We start from the raw sequence: 19,922 nt of genomic DNA on the forward strand, positions 1-19,922 counted from the left end.
AGTGCTGAGGGTCAGGATCTTGCCTTTGCCTAAAAAACCACCTCCTCCACCATCCCTGTCCACAGGAAATGACAACCATCCTCAAGGCCCAACCCAAATGACTATCAATTCTACGCAGGCTTTTCCAGCTGGACCTGTTCCCTTTTTCCTGGGACTCCCCAGCCGGCTTCCCTGGCCTCTGAGGGCACTGGCTGTCGACCAACCTGTGTCAGAGCCACACACGTTTGTCACATCACTTCTGTCACATCCCGAGATGTAACCAGGTCGCATTCATCCTACTACAACTTCTTGTCATCTGCCTTCATGCCCCCCCCCCACTACCCTGAAATGAATTTGCCTGATGAAATACCTGCACACATTGAATGGAATAGCAGGGGCTAATATTCCAAAAGCTATGTCAATAGCTGATCTGTTTTTATCTGTATTTTCTATTGTTTTGGTGAATAGTTTGGTTTTCTTTTTTAAGATGACTTTCAGTGGTTAAAACTTAAGAGAATTTAATTTTCCACAACTTTGTATGAGCCATTCGGCTCCCGTTTTTTCCTCCAGTTTTTCACTTTGTTGTCTTCCTAAACAAAAGAGTAGGGATGCCTAGCACAGACACAAAAAATAAAGCAAAGCACCCCTCTGTGGACCACTCCAATGATAGCAACCCAGAATCCTATATCCTCTGATAACATACCCACAATATCCAGAAATCCAGCCCAAGTGTCTCCACAGAATGAAATTTTCCTTCACTTTCCTCTAAACCTGTATTCATTAAAAAAGCCGTCACCGTACATCTCCCATAAAGAAGTGATTATGCTGAGGTTAGAGAGGTAGATAAAGCCTGATCCCGCCTTGATAAGCTCACAGAATAGGAGGGGGATGGGCAATTACTACATAATTACGACAGAAGGCAGACTGAGGGAGGTAAGTGCTCCAGTAGCAGGACCTACAAAGTCCAAACAAGTGACAGGTGTGATGAACTCCAACCAGGGATCACGCATGGTGTGGAAAAGGATCTAGGACTGAGCAAAATGGTGAGGGATGGGCTCTAGAGAGATGAGGGGACCTCAGGTAGAGGTGAGGGACGGGGAAGCCAAAGACTGAGTTGAGAAAGGTCTATGTATACCAGAGGGGCACAGGGCCATCCTATGAGGTTGGAGTCTAGGGTATAAGCCATGGGAAGTCACTGAACATTTTTTGTGTGAAGGGAGGGACATAGAGTGACATGATCATACAGTACTTAAAAAAAAGACAGCAGCACTGTGGAGGATAAGTTGGAAGGGAAGTGAGTTGGGAAGCACAGGTAGACGGGAAGAAATATTCGAGAGTTACTGATAAGCAGAACCTGGGCTTCTTCTCTCGTGGCTCAGATGGTAAAGAACCCATCTGCAAGGAGACACAGGTTCCATCCCCGGGTCAGGAAGATCCCCTGGCGAAGAAAATGGCTACCCACTCCAGTATTCTTGTCTGGAGAATTCCATGGACAGAAGAGCCTGGCGGGCTCCAGTCCATGGAGTCACAAAGAGTTGGACACAACTGAGCGACTAACACACAATAAGCAGAACCTACAGGATTTGAAATTGATGCAGCTAGAGAGGCAAGGCAGGGGAATGAGAAAGCTGACTTCATAAATAAAATACATGGATGTAATGTACAGCATAAGGAATATAACCAATATTTATAATAATAAAATGGAGTATAATTGGTAAAAATACTAAATCACTATATTTTATACCTAAAACAAATATAACATTGTAAATCAACTGTACTTCAATACAATAAATAAGTTTTATGCCTGATTGGGGCAGGGTACTTGACTTCAAGTTCTTGAACCTGAGAAACTGAGGATCATCCAAATTGAGGGATATGTAGGCTGAAGAATAGTTCTGGTGAACTGCAAAGAGGTTAGGGAGATGGTGAGCTTGTGATTCTCACAGACTTCCAGAGGAAGGTGTTTGAGAGGTTCATTTAGATTCACTTGAGGCCAATGTCAAAACTAGATTTAGAAATTACCCATATGGCAATGACAGCTTAAGCTATGGATTAAACAAAATCATCAAGGCAAAGTGAGTAACAAGACAAGAGGGTTGATAGGGAACCACCACCAAGATGTCTACACTTAAGGAAAAAAACAGAGGCAGCGGACACTAGGAAGGAACAGTCAAGATGGTACAGCAACACAGAAACAGAGAGTGGTCAAAATTATTGAATGCTTGGGGGAGATCAAAAACAATGAAGACTGAAGTGAGTCACTAGATTCAGCCAGAGAGAGGTCTCAGTTCCAAGGAGGGATCTTCAATAAAACTGGATACTAGAATGGTCTGGGGGAATGAATGAACCAGAGATGTGGAGAGACTAGAATGTTCTTTCCAGAAGTTTGGACTGAAGTAAGAAATGGGATAGTAGTTTAGGGGAAAGCTGGTTCAACACTTTAACCTGTTTTTAGGGTGAAGCGAAGTGAAGTAAAAATTGTTCAGTCATGTCAGACTCTTTGCGACACCAGGGATGAAACAGTCCATGGAATTCTCCAGGACAGAATACTGGAGTGGGTAGCCATTTCCTTCTCCAGGGTCTCTTTCCAACCCAGGGATCAAATCCAGGTCTCCTGCATTGCAGGTGGATTCTTTACCGTCAAGTAAAACCAAAAGGAGGCAAGAAAATCCCAGAGAAAGGAGATGACTGATCAAGCAAGATCACACAGGAGATGGACTGAGGCCTCAGCTCCTTCACACCTGTTGTGTGAACCATCTTTACATTTCTGATTATGTAAGGCCAGATATGCAAAACTCAGGACAGAACCCATCCCCTCAATTAGTTTTCCTGGATTAGATGTACATTCTCACTTTCACAGTAATTCCAAAGATGTATTCCCATTAAACATTTTATTCTAGTCATTTAAAATGTTAATATTAAAATATCTTTTAAATCACATATTTAACCAATAACTGACAAAAGTCTTAACATGTATTCAACTCTTTGATATCATTATATTTGCTGTAAGTATCACATTTGAATCTCCAATCAACACATGACTCACAATGAGTACTCCAGATCCCCCTAGACCACCAGTCTTTGTATAACTGCCCTTTCCATTGGTCATAAATTTCCTTTGATGGAAAAACTGTTGATGAAATTCAGGCAGAAAGAAGCCATGTCTTGTTAGAAAAAAAGTCAGGCCCCTATTGCCCCAAAACAAACAAATAAGACAGGTATAGGAAGAAGAGTTTCATCACAAAGCAGTTCTTCTATTTAATGATCTCTTCCATCAGCTTCAGTCTAGCTGGAGCACTGTTTATTCTATACTTAAAGGCATATATTTATTTAAAGAATTATTCCCCTGCTCTCCCCTTGATAGATGTTTGCCTTCAAGTTTGTTTAAAGTCAAGCAGAGGATCCTGTGATAAACCAAAATGGAAACGAATACGAAAAAGTGTATATATATATATATATATATGTAATTGAATCACTTTGCTGTACAGCAGAAATTAACATGCCACTATTAAATCAACTAAACTTCAATAAATTTTTTAAAAGACATTTAGAGAAAATGCTGAGAACACTATCAAAAATAAAATCAATAAATCTTTTGAAATTTAAGTTTCAAATAAAACAACAACAACAACAAAAAAAAACAAACTCAAGCAGCAGAAGTGAAGGAGGCGTTAAAAGGACAGAAGCCAGGAAAAAAAAAAAAGAAGGCAAGATCAAGGCAGAATACAAAGAAAGATGGTTTGAAGCTTATTTCAGTCCCTCGGTAAAACAAGGTGAGATTACTAAGTCTGCTAAATAGGAAAGAAAAGTTCTAGATATACACAGCCCAAAACTTGTTATGCACTAAGTCATAGGTTATAAGCAACAAATGCAAAATAAGTCTGTCCTGCAAATATATAGTGAACCCCATGAAATGACATTCAAAGTGTCAGTCCTTAAAAATAAAGAATCTGCGCCTAAACCACAAATCCGGATTTGAGAACTACAACAGCCCTTGGGCTCAGAGCACTTGCTTCCACATATAACTGGAACCACAGAAGCCTGACCCACCTCACTCTCAGTTCCCAAGCTGAGGGCGATGAGCTCTGGGATGCGATGTCACAACACTTCACGGACATGCCTGTGGTCACCTTGCCACCTTTGGCCTTTGGGAGAGGGCTAGTCCAGGTAGAGGGCAGGTTCGGAGGTGGCAGGGGTCACTTGCACTGAGCCACCCCATACAGACTGGCAGAGGAGAGGCTTGTGCCCTCTGGGAACAGGTCAAGCTTCTGTAGTAAACAGCCTCTCACACACACCCCACTGGGGAACGCAGCAGAGGAAGCAAAGAAGGAGAACCCGGGAACCTACCAAACTGTGGGCCAGTGGGAAGGCGTATCTTGTGAGGATCTCAAACATGTCTCTTCTGCTGTGACCCTCCTGTTTCAGCGCGAACCTCAGGTTTCTCAAGTCCTGGGGGCAAAGGACAAACGTGCCAGTTCAGTCTGCAAACTGAGTCACGTTCGTTAGCAAAAAACCTATTCTGGAAGAAGATCGACTTACCTGAAGAGGCAACAAAGCTAGACCACTAAGAAAATTACTTTGTTTTGTACCATATCTTGAAATATCTGGTTTTAAGAACCCCTGAAAATATTCCCATCATCATCATGATTGTAAAGACAAGACAACTCACGTTAAAGAGAAGACGGAGTTAAAGTTCATTTGTTAAAAAGAAAAACCAAACCTTGCCTAGTGTATCACTCCTGTGTCTGTCTAACTGCTTTCTGAGGTATTTTAATAATAAAAATTTTATTCATAGGACTTTTATCAAATGTATATCTGCCAAAAATATTATTTCAAAATTGTCATTAAAATACAGAAGCTCTCTCCCTCTCCCCTCATGCTTTTCACTTTAAAGTCTCCCTTTTAAAAATTAGGAAATGACTGGCATTTTAAGCTCTCATATAAGTAACATAATATTATTTTGTTATACAATTTTACTTTTTTTGTTTAAAGAAAATCACATTTCATTGGAACGATATGGTGTAACTTAGATAAAAAGTATAAGAGCTAAAATATCTGCTGTCAGCAAATAGGAACCAGGCTGCAAACAGCCAGTTTCTCTTTAGGACTGTACAATCAGAATTTTACTTTTACAGGCTTCTATAAAGACCACCTTAAGATCTACCATAGTACGAATGACTATGCTTCTAGGAACTAAGAATTAATGCTCAAAACCAGATTTTATAGATAGTTTCCAATACATATCTCTTCAATAAGCAGGGAAACCTTCTTTCAAACTGAATTCAGTAAAGTAAGTAAAATAAAATAACCTCCCTTAAAAATCAGTTTGTATTACCCAGCAAAAGATATAACGTTCTATCATATTTTTGAAGCTGGCAGTTTTTGAGGTTGTCTCTTAAATCACTCATGGTTCTGTGGCTGAGTGATGGCCGTCACCTCCTGCATTGCACTTTCAATACTTCAGGAGTGAGACAGATCCAGCCCCTGCCCTCTCCGATTTTCCTAAGTGCTTTTTCACTTGTTATCTCAAGAGCACTCTTGAAGCTTCCTAAGTCTTCAACATGCAGGAGACAAAAGCCTTGCTATACACATCCCCAAATGCAAGGGGCAGTGAAGGGAATGTAAGGAACCAGGCTCTCAGGCCTTTCATCAACGACCCCACACCCATCTCTCTATACACATGGTATCTACTGGGCCTCGCCAGCTCCAGGAGTCCATGCTTTCGTTTTTAAAAGCACATAACTTAATAGTGGAAGACAGAGGAGCCCGGCATGCTGCAGTCCATGGCATCACAAAGAGTCAGACACAACTTAGTGACTGAACAACAACAACAAACTTTGTAATATCCCAAAACTGATTCACAACATCTTCCAAGAACATTGAGACACAAGTTGTTGTCTCGTGATGCAAAGCACTAGTCAAGTGGTAGGAAAAAAAAATCACTTCAATAAGATGATGTGCTTTTAAGGGGTTTACAAAGAGCCTGAAATACAGCAGTGGCTAGCTGAGGATCCCCAGGGCTCACAGATGCATGAAGGATCTTCTTCCCATCAGCCTTGGTCCCAAGGATAACATGATGCCCTTAACCTCTGAACCAGAAACTAGACCATTTCTAAGTAAATCTTTATTCTGGTCCATCGGTGATTCAAACCACGACTTTCAATGTGCCAAAGCACAAGTTATTTAAGTGCCTTGGTGTGGCCATCTGATTCAGGTGGAATTCAAAGACAGGGAGAATCACTACCTTGTCTTGCCAACAAGAAAACTGAAGTGGAAAAGGCAAGTGAGTCACAGGGGGCTGATCACCAAATCTGAGACAGGACTATGGGCATATACTGAGGAGTAACTTCAACCTGGTCTCCTAGAGCCTGACCTAGATGGGAAGGACACCTGGGGAAGAGCCACGTGGCAGAAAAGTCTCGCCACAAGACCCTTGGTGTTCAGCAACTGGGACACGTGGTGCTGTGCCAAGCCTCGAGATAACAGAGTAAACACAGCCCACTGCAACAGCCCGCTGCAATAGCCCTGATGAGATGGTCTGGCTCTGCTTTTTTAGTTTTTTAAGCTCCGAGTTGTTGGTAGGGGCTGGCATGGGCTTAGGGGGTAAGAATTCCTATATTTGGAGCTGTCTTCTCCTTTGTTTGTAGATGACAATCATTGGGACTTCTGTCCAGCATGAGCAAGCTGCCACTGGTAAGCAGAAATCCCCAGGTGCGGCCCTGGTGGAGACAATCTGTAGGGGTTCCACATTCTCATTTTGAGAAAGCAGCGCGGTGGGACTGTGGTTAGTGACTGCAGATGAAAGGGGACCTGCGGGAGACAGGGGCGAGCCGTGTACCACTGGAGCAGATTCTCTTTCTGTCACCCTCAGGTCTGTTCCTGAGAAAACGGAATTCGACTCTCACAATGTCCTGTGTTTCCAGGGAGATAACAGAATTAAAAGGTTGTACTACAACGTGGTTCTAGGCCACTGTCTTTGGGCTTAATACTAATTCCATGAAATATACATATGGAACATTTGAAAATTATGCCTGCCAACTTGTTCCTCAGCCCCATGTTCTTACAATACACAATCAGAGGGTAAGAATGTGCTTTGTCTTGTTGATTTGGGTGATTCATATTTAAATACAAGTTTTGCCCATTGACAAGGCAACAAATTGGATTTTTTCAATCCAATTAGAATGAGAGTCACTTTGAAATCACAGGAAAAGCAACCTCATTTTCCATGAAGTGCTGTAATGTAACAACTCTCCCCCAACAGATTCTTCTATGCAAAAGAGAAAAACCTTCCTCAAAAGTAAACCCCCAATTTCTAGGCCCCAAAGGGTAGAAAGTAGCTAGGATTATAGATGAGGTATTAAGGGAGTGTGAATTCTACCAAAATCAACAAAAGGCTGCCAAGGTGGGGACTGAGGGAGCATTTCAGTTCAAGTCTCATTATGACACAATCCTTCACTTTCTGATAGAGTGTACTAGTCTTGATCTTTTACAAACTGGCGACAAAAACGTATTATCTTCAAAATCCAAAACAAGGTACAGGAGATTGGCTTTAAGAAACCACAGTGCACAAGACCAAGAAAAGGAGACATGGGCCAGGACTGTGGCTCCTCCGTCAGCTCCCTCAGGCACCTGCAGGCAAGGAAGCCCATTGAGCAAACACCTCCTTTCTCATCCACAGAATGAAGGACTCGGACTGGCCAGAGGTCAGCACACTTCAGCCCAGGTCAGTCTTGGTGTGGTCTTCAAGCTAAGATTGTTTTTTATATTTTAAAAATAAAAATAAAAGACATTGTATTTTGTTGAAAAAATAAAATACAATGAAGAATGTATGACAGATCCTACTGGCCCACAAAACCTAAACTATGTGCTTTCTGGCCCTTTACTGATCCCTGTACTAGACTAAAGGTCCCAGCCTCTGGAACACAGCCTTCACCAATTATCTTACAGTAGGACCTGAGGTAGAACCCAAAGCTTTGCCTTTGTCAACCCAAAGAGGGCTTCCCAGGTGCCCCTCATGCATATCTAGCTGTGGGAACCACCTGGACAGATGACCTCCAAACCCCTTCTAGATCTTTCTAGGACTGGGTACTATAGTCTTCTAATATGGAATACCCAAGAAAGAAGTTTTCTGGTAAGAAGGTTTATTCTGTTGTTTGCAAAATTATTATCTCACTGGATTTGGATCCCAACTCTGCCATTAGTTGGGTCTTCTTAGCTAAGTCACCAAACTCTTCTTAGCCTCAGGCTCCACATCTACAAAATGGGGACATCACTGTTCATCTCAGAAGGCTGCCCTGAGGCTTTAATGCAAAGACCCTAGCATGTGTTTAGAATGACAGAGATGCTCAATAAACAGTTACTACTATAGCTGACTGAATGTTATCATCATTAAATCTCTGCCATTCCCCATGCCTGACATGGTGTGGAGGTGTCTGGCTAGAGACACATCACACAAAGGGACACTAGGAGCAGACTTGGGCAAAAACTGACTGGCTCAGGTCCTCATGCTTGGTGACAACAGCAGGTTTCTTTCATAGGAACTCTTTCCCTAGAAGATTCTGGAACGCTTGATCATGAAGGGAGAACCACTCCAGGGCCTTAGATGAACAAGGGTCTTTGAGTTTGTCTTTTAAACATACATTCACTTTTTACTTATCATTCAACACTAATGTGACTTTTTTTTCCCATAAGAAAGTACTGAATCTCTTACTTTACAAGTAATATCTAGCCCATAGGAGTTCTCTCCTCTACTTGTGGCGCCTCCCATTTTTTCAATTCTTGAGATCACACCCAGAGGAACATCAAGTATTAGAGCAGAATCCTGTAATGGACAAAAAGACACAAGTCAATATTTCTGTCAGTACAATTAAACAATCAAAAGCATACTTTTAAAAAACCCACGTGCTTTCAGGGCATTTTTACCTTGGTCCTTTTACCACCTTTTATGAATAAAAATATGATAGTGATCACACAGGAAAAAGCAAGCATGAGAAAGTCAGTTATGCAATCAAAATGCATCCCCTATATGGGCTTCCCTAGTGGCTCAGAATGTAAAGAATCTGCCTGCAGTGCAGGAGATGTGGGTTCAGTCCCTGGGTTGGGAAGATCCCCTGGAGAATAGAATGGCAACCCACTCTAGTATTCTCGCCTGGAGCATTCCATGGACAGAGGAGCCTGGTGGGCTACAGTCCATGGGGTCACAAAGAGTTGGACACGACTGAGCGACTTACACTAAACATGTGCCATTGTGCACTGCCTGCAGAATAAAGACTAAACTCACAGGTACACAACTCGGGGGCCCAGGATGTGGCTCCCAGCCTGCCTCTGCGGGCTGCTGTCCCACAATGTTCTACACTGCAAGTAAGTAGATACCTTCATAGTTCTCCAAATATTTTGTCTACAGTCAGGCCTACAGGCTCTGTGCACAGTGTTCTCTGCCTCACATGATCCGGCTTTCCCAACTACCAACATTCTGCCCTGGCTTCAGACCTGGCTCAGCCAGCATCACCTCTAACAATGCCCTGCTTCCCATCTGATCACAGAGTTGACCACTGCCTTCTCTTCGGTTCTACAGCACTCAGTTTGGATGTTATTACACCACTTGCTTCTAGTCTCGTCACCATGAACTTCCACGTCTGTATTCCCTCATTAGAAGCCAGGCATCCAGAAACAGTGTATATCTTAGGCACAGATGTTTTTCCCAAAGAAGGGCCTGAGTGCATTATCATGCTTCTCCATCATTCCTTACCCAATACTGGACACAAGGGGTCCAGAGGACTGCTGGCATGAAAGATGGAATAACGTCAGTAAAGGCACACCAAGATCATCACACCAAGAGAACAGCAGCTGCCATGTTCAGAATATGTCATCTGGGCCAGGAACCACAACTGGGCCTTTGACTGCATTGTCCTGACAACCACTCTGGACACAGGTGAAGTATTCCCATTGCCTGATGTCATCACCAAGGCTTTAAAAAACTTTGGCTAACTACAGGGAAAGGTTGTGATTCAAGCCAAAGTCTTGGAACATACATCAAAAGAACCATAAAAATGGTCCTAACTCTTTGAGCCCACAATGACACTCCTCTGACATTATCTTACAGCTATGGAGCAATAGGAGGAAAAGCTACATGTGTGAAGATGGAGCCAGAGGTGGCCATCAGGACAAAGAGTATTATAGTCAACTTGATGGAAGAGCACAAGCTACTAAAATAATTATGGTACATGGAAAAATAAACTGAAGTAGAAAAGAAGCAGCAAACAAAATACACTGTGACTCCAAAAATGGAAAATATATATTCATATGGACAAAGGTAGAAAGGGCTATAGAAATTTTCAGTAATCTAATATTTTCTTTAATGCTGTGTTAGATGACTTTGATAACAAAAATTTTTAAAGCTGCCTATTGGGTCTTTGTTCTTTAAAAGATGTCCTTTGTGGTAGAATACAAATAAAGGGAATTTTTGCTTTTTACCTTAAATCTCTGTAAAACAAAATACAAGAAAGTAATCATTTCTTCACAAAATAGAAATACCACTCGTGGGTATTCTAGAAATTTAAAAAGTCAGTGTTGTGTGTTCATGCCATGGACTACTGCTCAGCTACAAAGATGATGAATTACAGATACATGCAACCACCTAGAAGAATCTTGAGGACATCATGCTGACTGGATAAAACCACTCTCAAAAGCTCATGTGCTCTATGGTTCCATTCATACATTTCTTGACACAACAAAGTTGTAGAGCTAGAGAACAGAGAAGTGGCCACCAGGGCTGAGGGGAAGTAGGGCGTGGCTATAAACGGAGTTCTGCATCCACAGAGGAGCTGCATATTTTGACTGTTGGTGGTGGGAACATGAACTGACACATGGCATCAAATGTCATCAAACTCTATGCAAAAACATGGCAAAAATGAGTGTGTGCAAAACCCGTTGAAATTCAAGCACAGTCAGAGTCTTAGTTAATGTTATTGTGCCCCTGGATGTTCTGGGTTGGATAAAGCAGTACAGTTAGTGGAGAAGCTGAGTGATGGGCACCTAGGACCTCTCAGGGACTCTTCTTCCAAGTTCTTGAGAGGTCGTATTTCAAAATAAAGTTTAAAAAGTGTGACAGTATGGCTATTGCAGCACTGTTTGTAATAGCCAGGACATGGAAGCAACCTAGATGTCCATCAGCAGATGAATGGATAAGAAAGCTGCGGTACATATACACAATGGAGTATTACTCAGCCATTAAGAAGAATACATTTGAATCAGTTCTAATGAGGTGGATGAACCTGGAGCCTGTTATACACAGTGAAGTAAGCCAGATAGAAAAACACCAATATAGTATACTAACGCATATATATAGAATTTAGAAAGATGGTAACAATAACCCTGTATGCAAAATGTATAGAACAGTTTTTTGGACTCTGTGGGAGAGGGCGAGGGTGGGATGATTTGGGAGAATGGCATTGAAAAATGTATATTATCATATGTGAAACGAATCGCCAGTCCAGGTTCAACACATGATACAGGATACTCGGGGCTGGTGCACTGGGATGACCCAGAGGGATGGTACGGGGAGGGAGGTGGGAGGGGGGTTCAGGATGGGGAACACTTGTACACCCGTGGTGGATTCATGTTGATGTATGGCAAAACCAATACAATATTGTAAAGTAATTAGCCTCCAATTAAAATAAATAATTTTTTTTAAGAAGTGTGATGATATGGTTAGCATGGTGTAGAGAAAAGAGCACAAACTTGAAAGTTGGACAAAAAGAAGTGTCAAATTTGAGTTTTAATGTTTATTAGCTGGATGACTCTGGCAAGTTACTGTATCTCTCAGCTACATTTACCTGCAAAATAGGTGTGATTAGAGATAATGGACTTAAAAGTACCTGGCATGGTGCTTGGCACATGGTAGCTAGATAACAAAGGAAGTTATTATTATTATTATAAAGAATATCCTAGTATATGAAAGACATAACTGCGCTTCGCAAAAACAGTGAATCCATGCTCCAGCAAGCAGCTACAGGGCTTTGTTACATGGCTTTCCTCTTGGAAAGGAGGCATTTTCTTAACTGGCACCATGGGGTGAGACCCCTCACTCCATAACTGAATTCTAAATGCTTACAGAAAAAAGACACTTCTCAGTTACAATGTACATATGTAACTGCATATGATAATGTTTTTTCTTCTCAATATCATGTAGTTATTAAACTATCAAGCACCGTTACTACACTTAGATTATATTGAAATTTATGAGTTATGTAATTTATACAGTCTATTCCACTGCACTCCTAAATATCAAACTTGTACCTAAAAAAAACAGAGACACTAAATAAAAGTCTGATATTCTAATATCAAGATGGAAGCAAGAATGCAAATTTTAAAAACAGAAGGATTAGAAGTGAGTGAGACCGTACTGTTCTTTGCCACTGTATCAAGAAAATTCTACACTTCTGATTACCTTGATCCAACACAAAGCAGAAAATTGGACACCGAGGAGAACCAGCCAGCTCCTGACCAAAGACACCCACAGTCTAATGAGGCTACCTACCATGGTCTCCCCGAATGACAGGTTCAAGATCAAATAACCCAGCAGGCCCAACTGGAAGATCTAGGAATAGGAAAATCAGCTTAAGTCTTTAGAAACCTGAGTCACCACTATCTGAATATCATTAAATATTTAATGATTCTCAAAGGTCCATTCTAACGCTAAATTCTATGCCTCTGTACCTGTAAGTATCTAAACTAATTGAGAAGTACACATAACAGTCTAAAAGATGCAATTCTCTGCCTTCTCTCTCAAGTGCATACTGACTGTCAGAAACTGTACTGGATGCTTGGGACCACGGAGAGAAATAAGATGTACATGTCATCCTCACAAAGCTCAGGGCCCAGTCTGGGAAATGAGACACATGCACCCAAACAGCCAAAATGCCAGGTTGTAAGTGCCAACAAACCTAGACAGTATTAAAAAGCAGAGACATTACTTTGCCAACAAATGTCCATCTAGTCAAGGCTATGGTTTTTCTAGTAGTCATGTATGGATGTGAGTGTTGAACTATTAAGAAAGCTGAGCACTGAAGAACTGATGCTTTTGAGCTGTGGTGTTAGAGAAGACTCTTGAGAGTCCCTTGGACCACAAGGAGATCAAACCAGTCAATCCTCAAGGAAATCAGTCCTGAATATTCATTAGAAGGACTGATGCTAAAGCTGAAACTCCAATACTTTGGCCACCTGATGCAAAGAACTGACTCATTGGAAAAAACCCTGATACTGGGACAGAATGAAGGCAGGAGAAGGGGATGACAGAGGATGAGATGGTTGGATGGCATCACTGACTCAATGGACATGAGTTTGAACAAACTCCAAGAAATAGTGAAGGACAGGGGAGGCTGGCGTGCTTCAGTCTGTGCGGTCACAAAGAGTTGGACATGACTGAGCAACTAAACGGCAACGAAGTGCCAAGAGGCATTTTAAAAATCCAGATGAAGTGGGATGAGAGGTCCAAGATGGCAGGATGACTTCTTCCTGATTGGGTCACAGCAAGGTCCTGCTGTGATGGCAAAGTTATAGACAATCCTTAACGGGTGGAATAAAAGCAGGTGAAGGTTGGCCTTCCAAAAACAGGTCATGGTGACAGTGGCTACGCATGTGGGAAAGCATGGGAACTTTGTTTACAAAATACAAAAACAAGTGGGCTGGGTTTAAGATCGGGTAGCAGGGGAATCCCCTGTGGAGTATCCCGGAGCTTGGATCAGGGTGACTGGGATCCAGGAAATGTCTTGGGAAGCAGCCTGCAATGGCAGAATGTTGCTGCATGCAGATGCACCCAGCAGCCCTGAGTGCCCCGCACAAGCCAAGGGAGGGGATGCCCGTGCTCTGCAATCTTGGAAGCTAATGCTGCCAGTGCTGCCACATGCTAATGCTGTGCAAGTGACATGATCGCCATGAGGATCTGAGAGCAAAGAGCAACCGAGCTGGAAAGCAAGAGGAAGAGACGAGTCAGAGGGACAAATCACAGAGCAGGCCCACATGTCTGGGACAATGGTGGTCCCACCAAGAGATGTGAAGGGCACAGGGGTGGGGCTGAGAGAAAGATTAACACTGTCAATTTTAGGCACACTGGGTTTAAGCATCTAAACACAGGGAGGTTGACTGATAATCAAGTACAGATATCCAGGAGGCAGCCGGAAATGCAGAAGTGGAAAATCCCAAGGGCCCCTCAAACTCCAAATGGCCAGAACTAAAGCACACGATGTTTCTCTCTCTAAACTATACCTTCCTCTGTCAATGGCTGGCACTCCATCCACCCTGTGACAAAAGCTGGAAACCTACCGGTCACCCTTCACATTCCCTTCTCCATTAGCCTTAATCCAATCTCCAGGTTGACTTTCCTTCTTGAGTCTGTCACACATCAGGCTCTCAAGTAGTGAATAAAGAATGAAAGATTGGGTCTGGCACTATCGAGTTGGAAAGCAACTGACAAGTGAGAAAGACGACGATAAGGACAGAAATACAGTTAGGGGGTAGGAAGGAGAAATGAACTGCAATAAACGCAAAAGGCAGAAGCAAGAGAAGAGTCAAGGACGCATGCAGAAAAGGACAAAGAAGGTGGAATTAACCAACACACTACCGACTTTTCACTGCAGAGAAGGTGAAGAGCAAAGAGTCCACCAGGGTCTGCAGATCTGAGCAAGAAAAGAGGAGCTTCAACACGAAGCACGGGCCAGACCAAGAAGTGAAGGAGTTCCTAATCTTGAAGCAGCAGCAGCATGTAGGGACTCATTCTTTAAAAATCCTAGCAAGGAAGGGGCAGAAAGAGGATCGTAGTATTGGGGTAGCAGGGAGGCAAGTTGTTTTAAAACAGAGACTTGAGCAGGTCTGCGGGTCGGGGAGCCAATGAAAACCACGTGCGTAAGACACCGAACTGTGGGGCACCACGGCACCAGAGAGACTAGAAAGAGGAAGGCTCGCTTTGTAAAACAAGACCTCCTGTTCCTTCCTTGGAGATGGGGAGGAGGTGCAAAGGACAGGTGAAAGCTGATGATAGATGATAAGGGAGATTTATGGGAGCTAGGGAAGACAACTTTTAACTTTGCAACAGAGCACGAGATGAGGTCAGCAAAGGAGCTTGGAGGGGTCCATCACTGAGGTGGTGTGGGATGTGATACACTGATCTGAGATGGAGAGAACTGCCAAAGCAGCCACAAGCCCCTTCCAGGGTGTGTAAGTGCAAACTCATAGTGGAGTTCATTCCTTAAATCCACTGAGTGACTTGCAACAGGATGATGCAGTAGGACACAGCCTCTCTAGCTTGAGGACTAACAAATTGGGAATGGATGGCAACAAGGGGCAGGAGGATTTGGGGTATCAGCAGGGACTGTTTTAACCTGAAAACCTCATTCCTTTTGCAGCAGCAAAATAAAGAGATGATTTAAGACTAAAATTTAAAAGAAAAACTATAGTTCAGATCCTACGTTCCCATTGACGTTCCTACTTACAAACACACTAGGATTTTTTTTATTACAGTTTTCTTAGCATTATTTCATCTCTTTTAAAATGAAAAAAGGTGTCAAATCCATTAGACAGAAGGAACGAAAAAAGGACAATCTTGAAAAGTTTCCAACTTTTTTTTTTTTTTTTTAAGAAAAATACTACAGGAATCCTTTTGTCCATGCTTGTAATGAAGTGGCTATGCCTTCTCTCTGCAAGGGAATACACGCCTGGCTTTGAAATGTGCACAATGGGAGGTAAACTTTGCCTCCCTTCCGGGTGGCGCCCAACATTTACAGCTCCAATTATAGAAACTGTGGAACCTACTTGCTGCCACTCTTGCCAGATACCCAGCTCCTTGGTGGCACAATACCTCACACCTGGCCAATGCACATTTCAGAACCAGATATTTGAGAAGCTGAGTCTGATGGACATGAGCGCTGCCCATCCACCTTGATCCCCCCAAGTCCTGTGTGCATACTGGTAAACCATCAAAAAGCAAAGTCAACAGACTCCGTCTTGGTAGTCTCTCCCAGAAGTACTTTTACCCAGAAAAAGTTAACATGTGTTCTGTCCTCAAAGAGGGTCTTGGACGGTATTCATGAATCTGTAGCGAATACTCTGCCTAAACAATGAAATCACTGTGATCCTATCTTTTAGAGGAAACCCTAACGAAAATGTCTCCTTGAATTTAATCCAGGAGAGTTTTGGCCCAGCCAGGCGCCTGGGGTCTCTATCAGGTGGTGAGAAATGAGAAGCTGGGGGCAGAAGAAAGGTCAGTGCTAGAAAACCAGGACCAGGGCGTGAGGGAAGGGGCCGGGCAGCTGCCGTCAGATGGGCTGAGTGTGTGGGCCAAGGCTCAGCAGGCTGTGAGGAGCTTTGCTGACAATGTTATCTGGGGAGAACTGAGTGCAGCCAGGGAGTGGAGGAAGCCTCTCGGAGAATGAATAGAGAGAAGGGTGCCAAGGCCAGGGGCTGGTGGAAGGAGGACCAAGTGAGAGGCCAACGATGCTCCCATGTCCAAGGCCTGTGTTCTCCCTGGGGCTGCCGGTGACCTTCCCCAAACCTCCCCGGAGCCCCTGTTCCTTTTTTATCTCACTGAACCTTGCAACGTTTCACTCTGTGGCCCACTCCCTTCCTTCTAGATATTTCTCTCTCCTCCCAAGCGCCCACTCCCTGTCTGAGCCGGTCCTCTGTTCTGACTGTGGCTTCTGCTCTTGCCCACCCCACCCCCCCACAGATGCGGTCCCTGCCCTCAGGCTCCCTCCACAGCTGCATATCCGCTGGTCTCATGGCCCCCCAGGAAATCCTGTATGTGCACCCGCTACTGCTGTGACACCCGTGTGCTTGGACTTCCGCGGCTTCAGACTCCTGTTCTCAAGGCTCCTGAGCCACTTATTTACAGCTTGCACTCGCACAGCTGTCATTCTGCATACGCACACATGTCTCCCACAGCCGAGGCTTCAAGCCCCTCCTTCTCCTCTGATGTCTATTTCCATGGATGGGAGCAGCTCCGACCACTCAAGCCCAAGACCACAGGGATCATCCTTAATTCTACTCTTCTCTTTGGCTCCCAGCTCCAAATGCTACCCAGCCTTGCTCACAGTGGTTCCTTCCTTTCTACTGCAACCCAGACTCGCGTAGGACAAGCTCGCTTAGAAAACAAAGATAACTTCCTGGATGGTCTCTCCGCCTCCAGTCTTCCCTCCCCTAATCTGTCACACACGCTGAGACCTGACTTCCCTTCCTGAAACACACATGGGCTGTGTTGTTCCCCACGTGACACAGACACTGGTGATTTACGAGCCGCTCAAGGCTGGCAATGCTTCCAGCTTCATCTCTCCCCTCCCCATCCATGCTCCCGCTCTAGCACAGCCCTCAGCCAGTCACCAGACACTGGGCTCCTCCATAGCACTGTACATGCACCCTGTGGAGGCTCCTCTCTCTCTCCCTCCTGTTCAGGTAATGGTCTCCATTCACCAAGACTTGGTTCCCACATCACCTCCTCTAGAAGGCATTCCATGACTCAGCACACAGTTACCCTGCTTCTGTCCTGTAATCTAACAGCATGATGCACCCTTTGCAGGCTCTGCCAGCTGACACCACACTTGCTCATCTCTGTGTTATGCACCCAGCACCATGGCAGATTCACCCTGGTGCTGAGTGTCTCTGGAATGAGGATACAGCCGCCTGAATGAACATAGGGTTAATCTGTTTTGTTCATGAACCTGAGCACCTGAGCTGAAGTATTCCTGGGAGGGAAACTGGAAGTGGTGCTGCTCCAGGAGTCCGCAGACAACAAGAGTATTACAGGCCTAACCAGCCCTACTGGAGTCACGAGATCGAAGCCAAGCCCAACCTCGAGCACCAAGGTCAAAAGGAGGAAACAGGATTTCTCAACTCAAAAGCAATGGTGGTGTTCAGGATGCCATGACTAAGTGCTGTCCACGCTGCCTGCTGCCTCCCCATCACTTAGAGCACAATGCTGTTGAGTACCTCCTGTCTACATGGAGGACCAGGAGGACCCCCCATTACTGATGGCCACAGAGACATTGGCACATAGATACAGCTGAAATCCTTCACTGCCACACGCCATGCTCTGTCCTAGGTCTCAAGAGCACAGCAGTGAAAAGACACAAGGCACCCCTGGCCTCAGATGGACTGGAATGAGGCTAAGCAGTAAAATATATAAAGTAGGAGACAGTGAAGAAACGAATAAACATGAAAGGGGGAAAGGAAGAGGGGGAGGGATGTTAGACGTTCAGAGTGGGCAGGGGAGGTACCCAGTAGTAAGTCTTAATGTGGGAACAGGCACTCAGAGAGGGAGTGAGGGCCATGATGGAAGCTGGTAAAGGCTCTAGGGAGGACATGATTTTTCAGTGGGTTCTGAGGGACAAGAGGGCATCCAGGCACAGAAGGAACAGCCCAGAAGGGCCTCACAGGCAGGGAAGAGACGATGGCACAGGGAGAAGCGCTGTGAGTTGAGGGAAGAGAACTAAGAAGGATTTTTCTTTCCCATGAAGGAGAGTGGATTTTATTCTGTGGGCAACAGAGATCCAACAAGAATTTCCAGTAAGCCAGTCAGAGTAGAGTAGGGAGACCCCAGAGGAGGCCCAGGGGAAGAAGGCCGAGTGGCAGCCCAAAGACCACTGTGTCCACCAGCCCAGGACATCACCTGATGAAACAAGACACCTGACTCCCGAGTCTGGCCGTGCTCCCACTGCAGTGTTTACATACCTGAACCACACAGGTATCCGCTTCCAAAGGCCAGGGACATGACGGCTCTTTGTCAAATATACACGAAACATTCACATTTTGCAGCAGAATCCACAATTAATGTTTGTATTTAGGACTTCGAGAGACACTATGATGACTATGTTTTGAGGCCTCTGCATAATCCCCCAAATGGCTTGCTTTATACTATGTTTTCTGCCATTAGCTGCTTGCTTTTATACTTGGACTAAATGCTGTGGCCAATTGGTCAAAATGTTTATGTAAAACTTGGTGGAAGAAGAAAAAGATAAGCAGTTGGTATCAAGTGGGTCTTTTCTTCACCCACTGCGTGCTAATCCCTGGCCTCTGGAGTGCCATATAATGACAAAATAAATAATGCCAGCTAAGAGCTCATCCAATTACAAAAGTAATGCCTGCTCCCTCCAAGTGGGAGGAGGGAAACAAGCATGTCCAAATATCCCAAGTATTAACACTCTTGGTGTATTTCTTTCTGCTCTCTTTTTGACATACAGTTTTTGTTTGTTTTCCACAGTTGAGATCACAGAACAGACACAATCCTGTCACAGCACTGCAGTTTAAATAATTTCCCCAGTTCATCAACAGTGACAGCACGAAATGGAACCAGGCCTGTGTGGCTGGTCAACAACCTGCTCTAATTTCATTTTTGATGATTATTGCATACATTAGCATAAAATCTCTCAGTGTGTCCCAATTTGACACTTGGGAGCTGTACAGAATGAGTCTCACTTTGGCTGGCCATATTATATTGTGTAGTATAATACAGTATTGTACTGCATTGTACTGTATTATAATTAGTTCAGCCTATATGTCTATTAACTTTTTAATCCATCCCACCTGATTACTGGCTCAGATAAGCTTGAGCCCCTGTAAAGACAGACCTCTTCCGCCCTTCACCGATACTACTGGTTTTTATGAACTAAATGTTACCTACACTAAATTTTACATTAGTAGTTTCACTCCAATATCTTAGATTAAAACTACTTCAAACCCCTTCCCCTTCCCTTTAACCACCTTCTGAGTCAAAGGCTTGATGCCAGTTACAGAGTCTATAGCTCCACCGAAGTGTACTGCCACCATGTTTCTTTGTCAGGGTCAGGCATATGCTTTGATTCAATCAAGACAATGTGTCAGTAGCACTCCCAATGGGTTTCTTTCTTTCCTGGTACTTAATCACCTGTTCAAATGATTAATTCTATGATACAACTGCT

The 19,922-nt window shown here is 43.9% G+C and overlaps 1 protein-coding gene across 5 annotated transcripts in view; it reads right to left on the reverse strand.

Annotated features, from left to right (window-relative positions):
* The window catches only part of MTM1 (myotubularin 1), a 183,024-nt gene that overhangs the window by 41,317 nt on the left and 121,785 nt on the right, over positions 1-19,922 (reverse strand). For all 5 annotated transcript variants that reach the window (XM_070290605.1, XM_070290603.1, XM_070290602.1 and 2 more), the window contains 2 exons: positions 8,690-8,800; positions 4,327-4,428 (listed from right to left, as the gene is read on the reverse strand). In XM_070290605.1, the coding sequence (XP_070146706.1) occupies positions 4,327-4,428; positions 8,690-8,800 (213 nt within the window). The remainder of the gene's footprint in view (positions 1-4,326; positions 4,429-8,689; positions 8,801-19,922) is intronic.

Source organism: Ovis canadensis, chromosome X (assembly GCF_042477335.2).
Source record: "Ovis canadensis isolate MfBH-ARS-UI-01 breed Bighorn chromosome X, ARS-UI_OviCan_v2, whole genome shotgun sequence".
Taxonomy (NCBI): domain Eukaryota; kingdom Metazoa; phylum Chordata; class Mammalia; order Artiodactyla; family Bovidae; genus Ovis; species Ovis canadensis.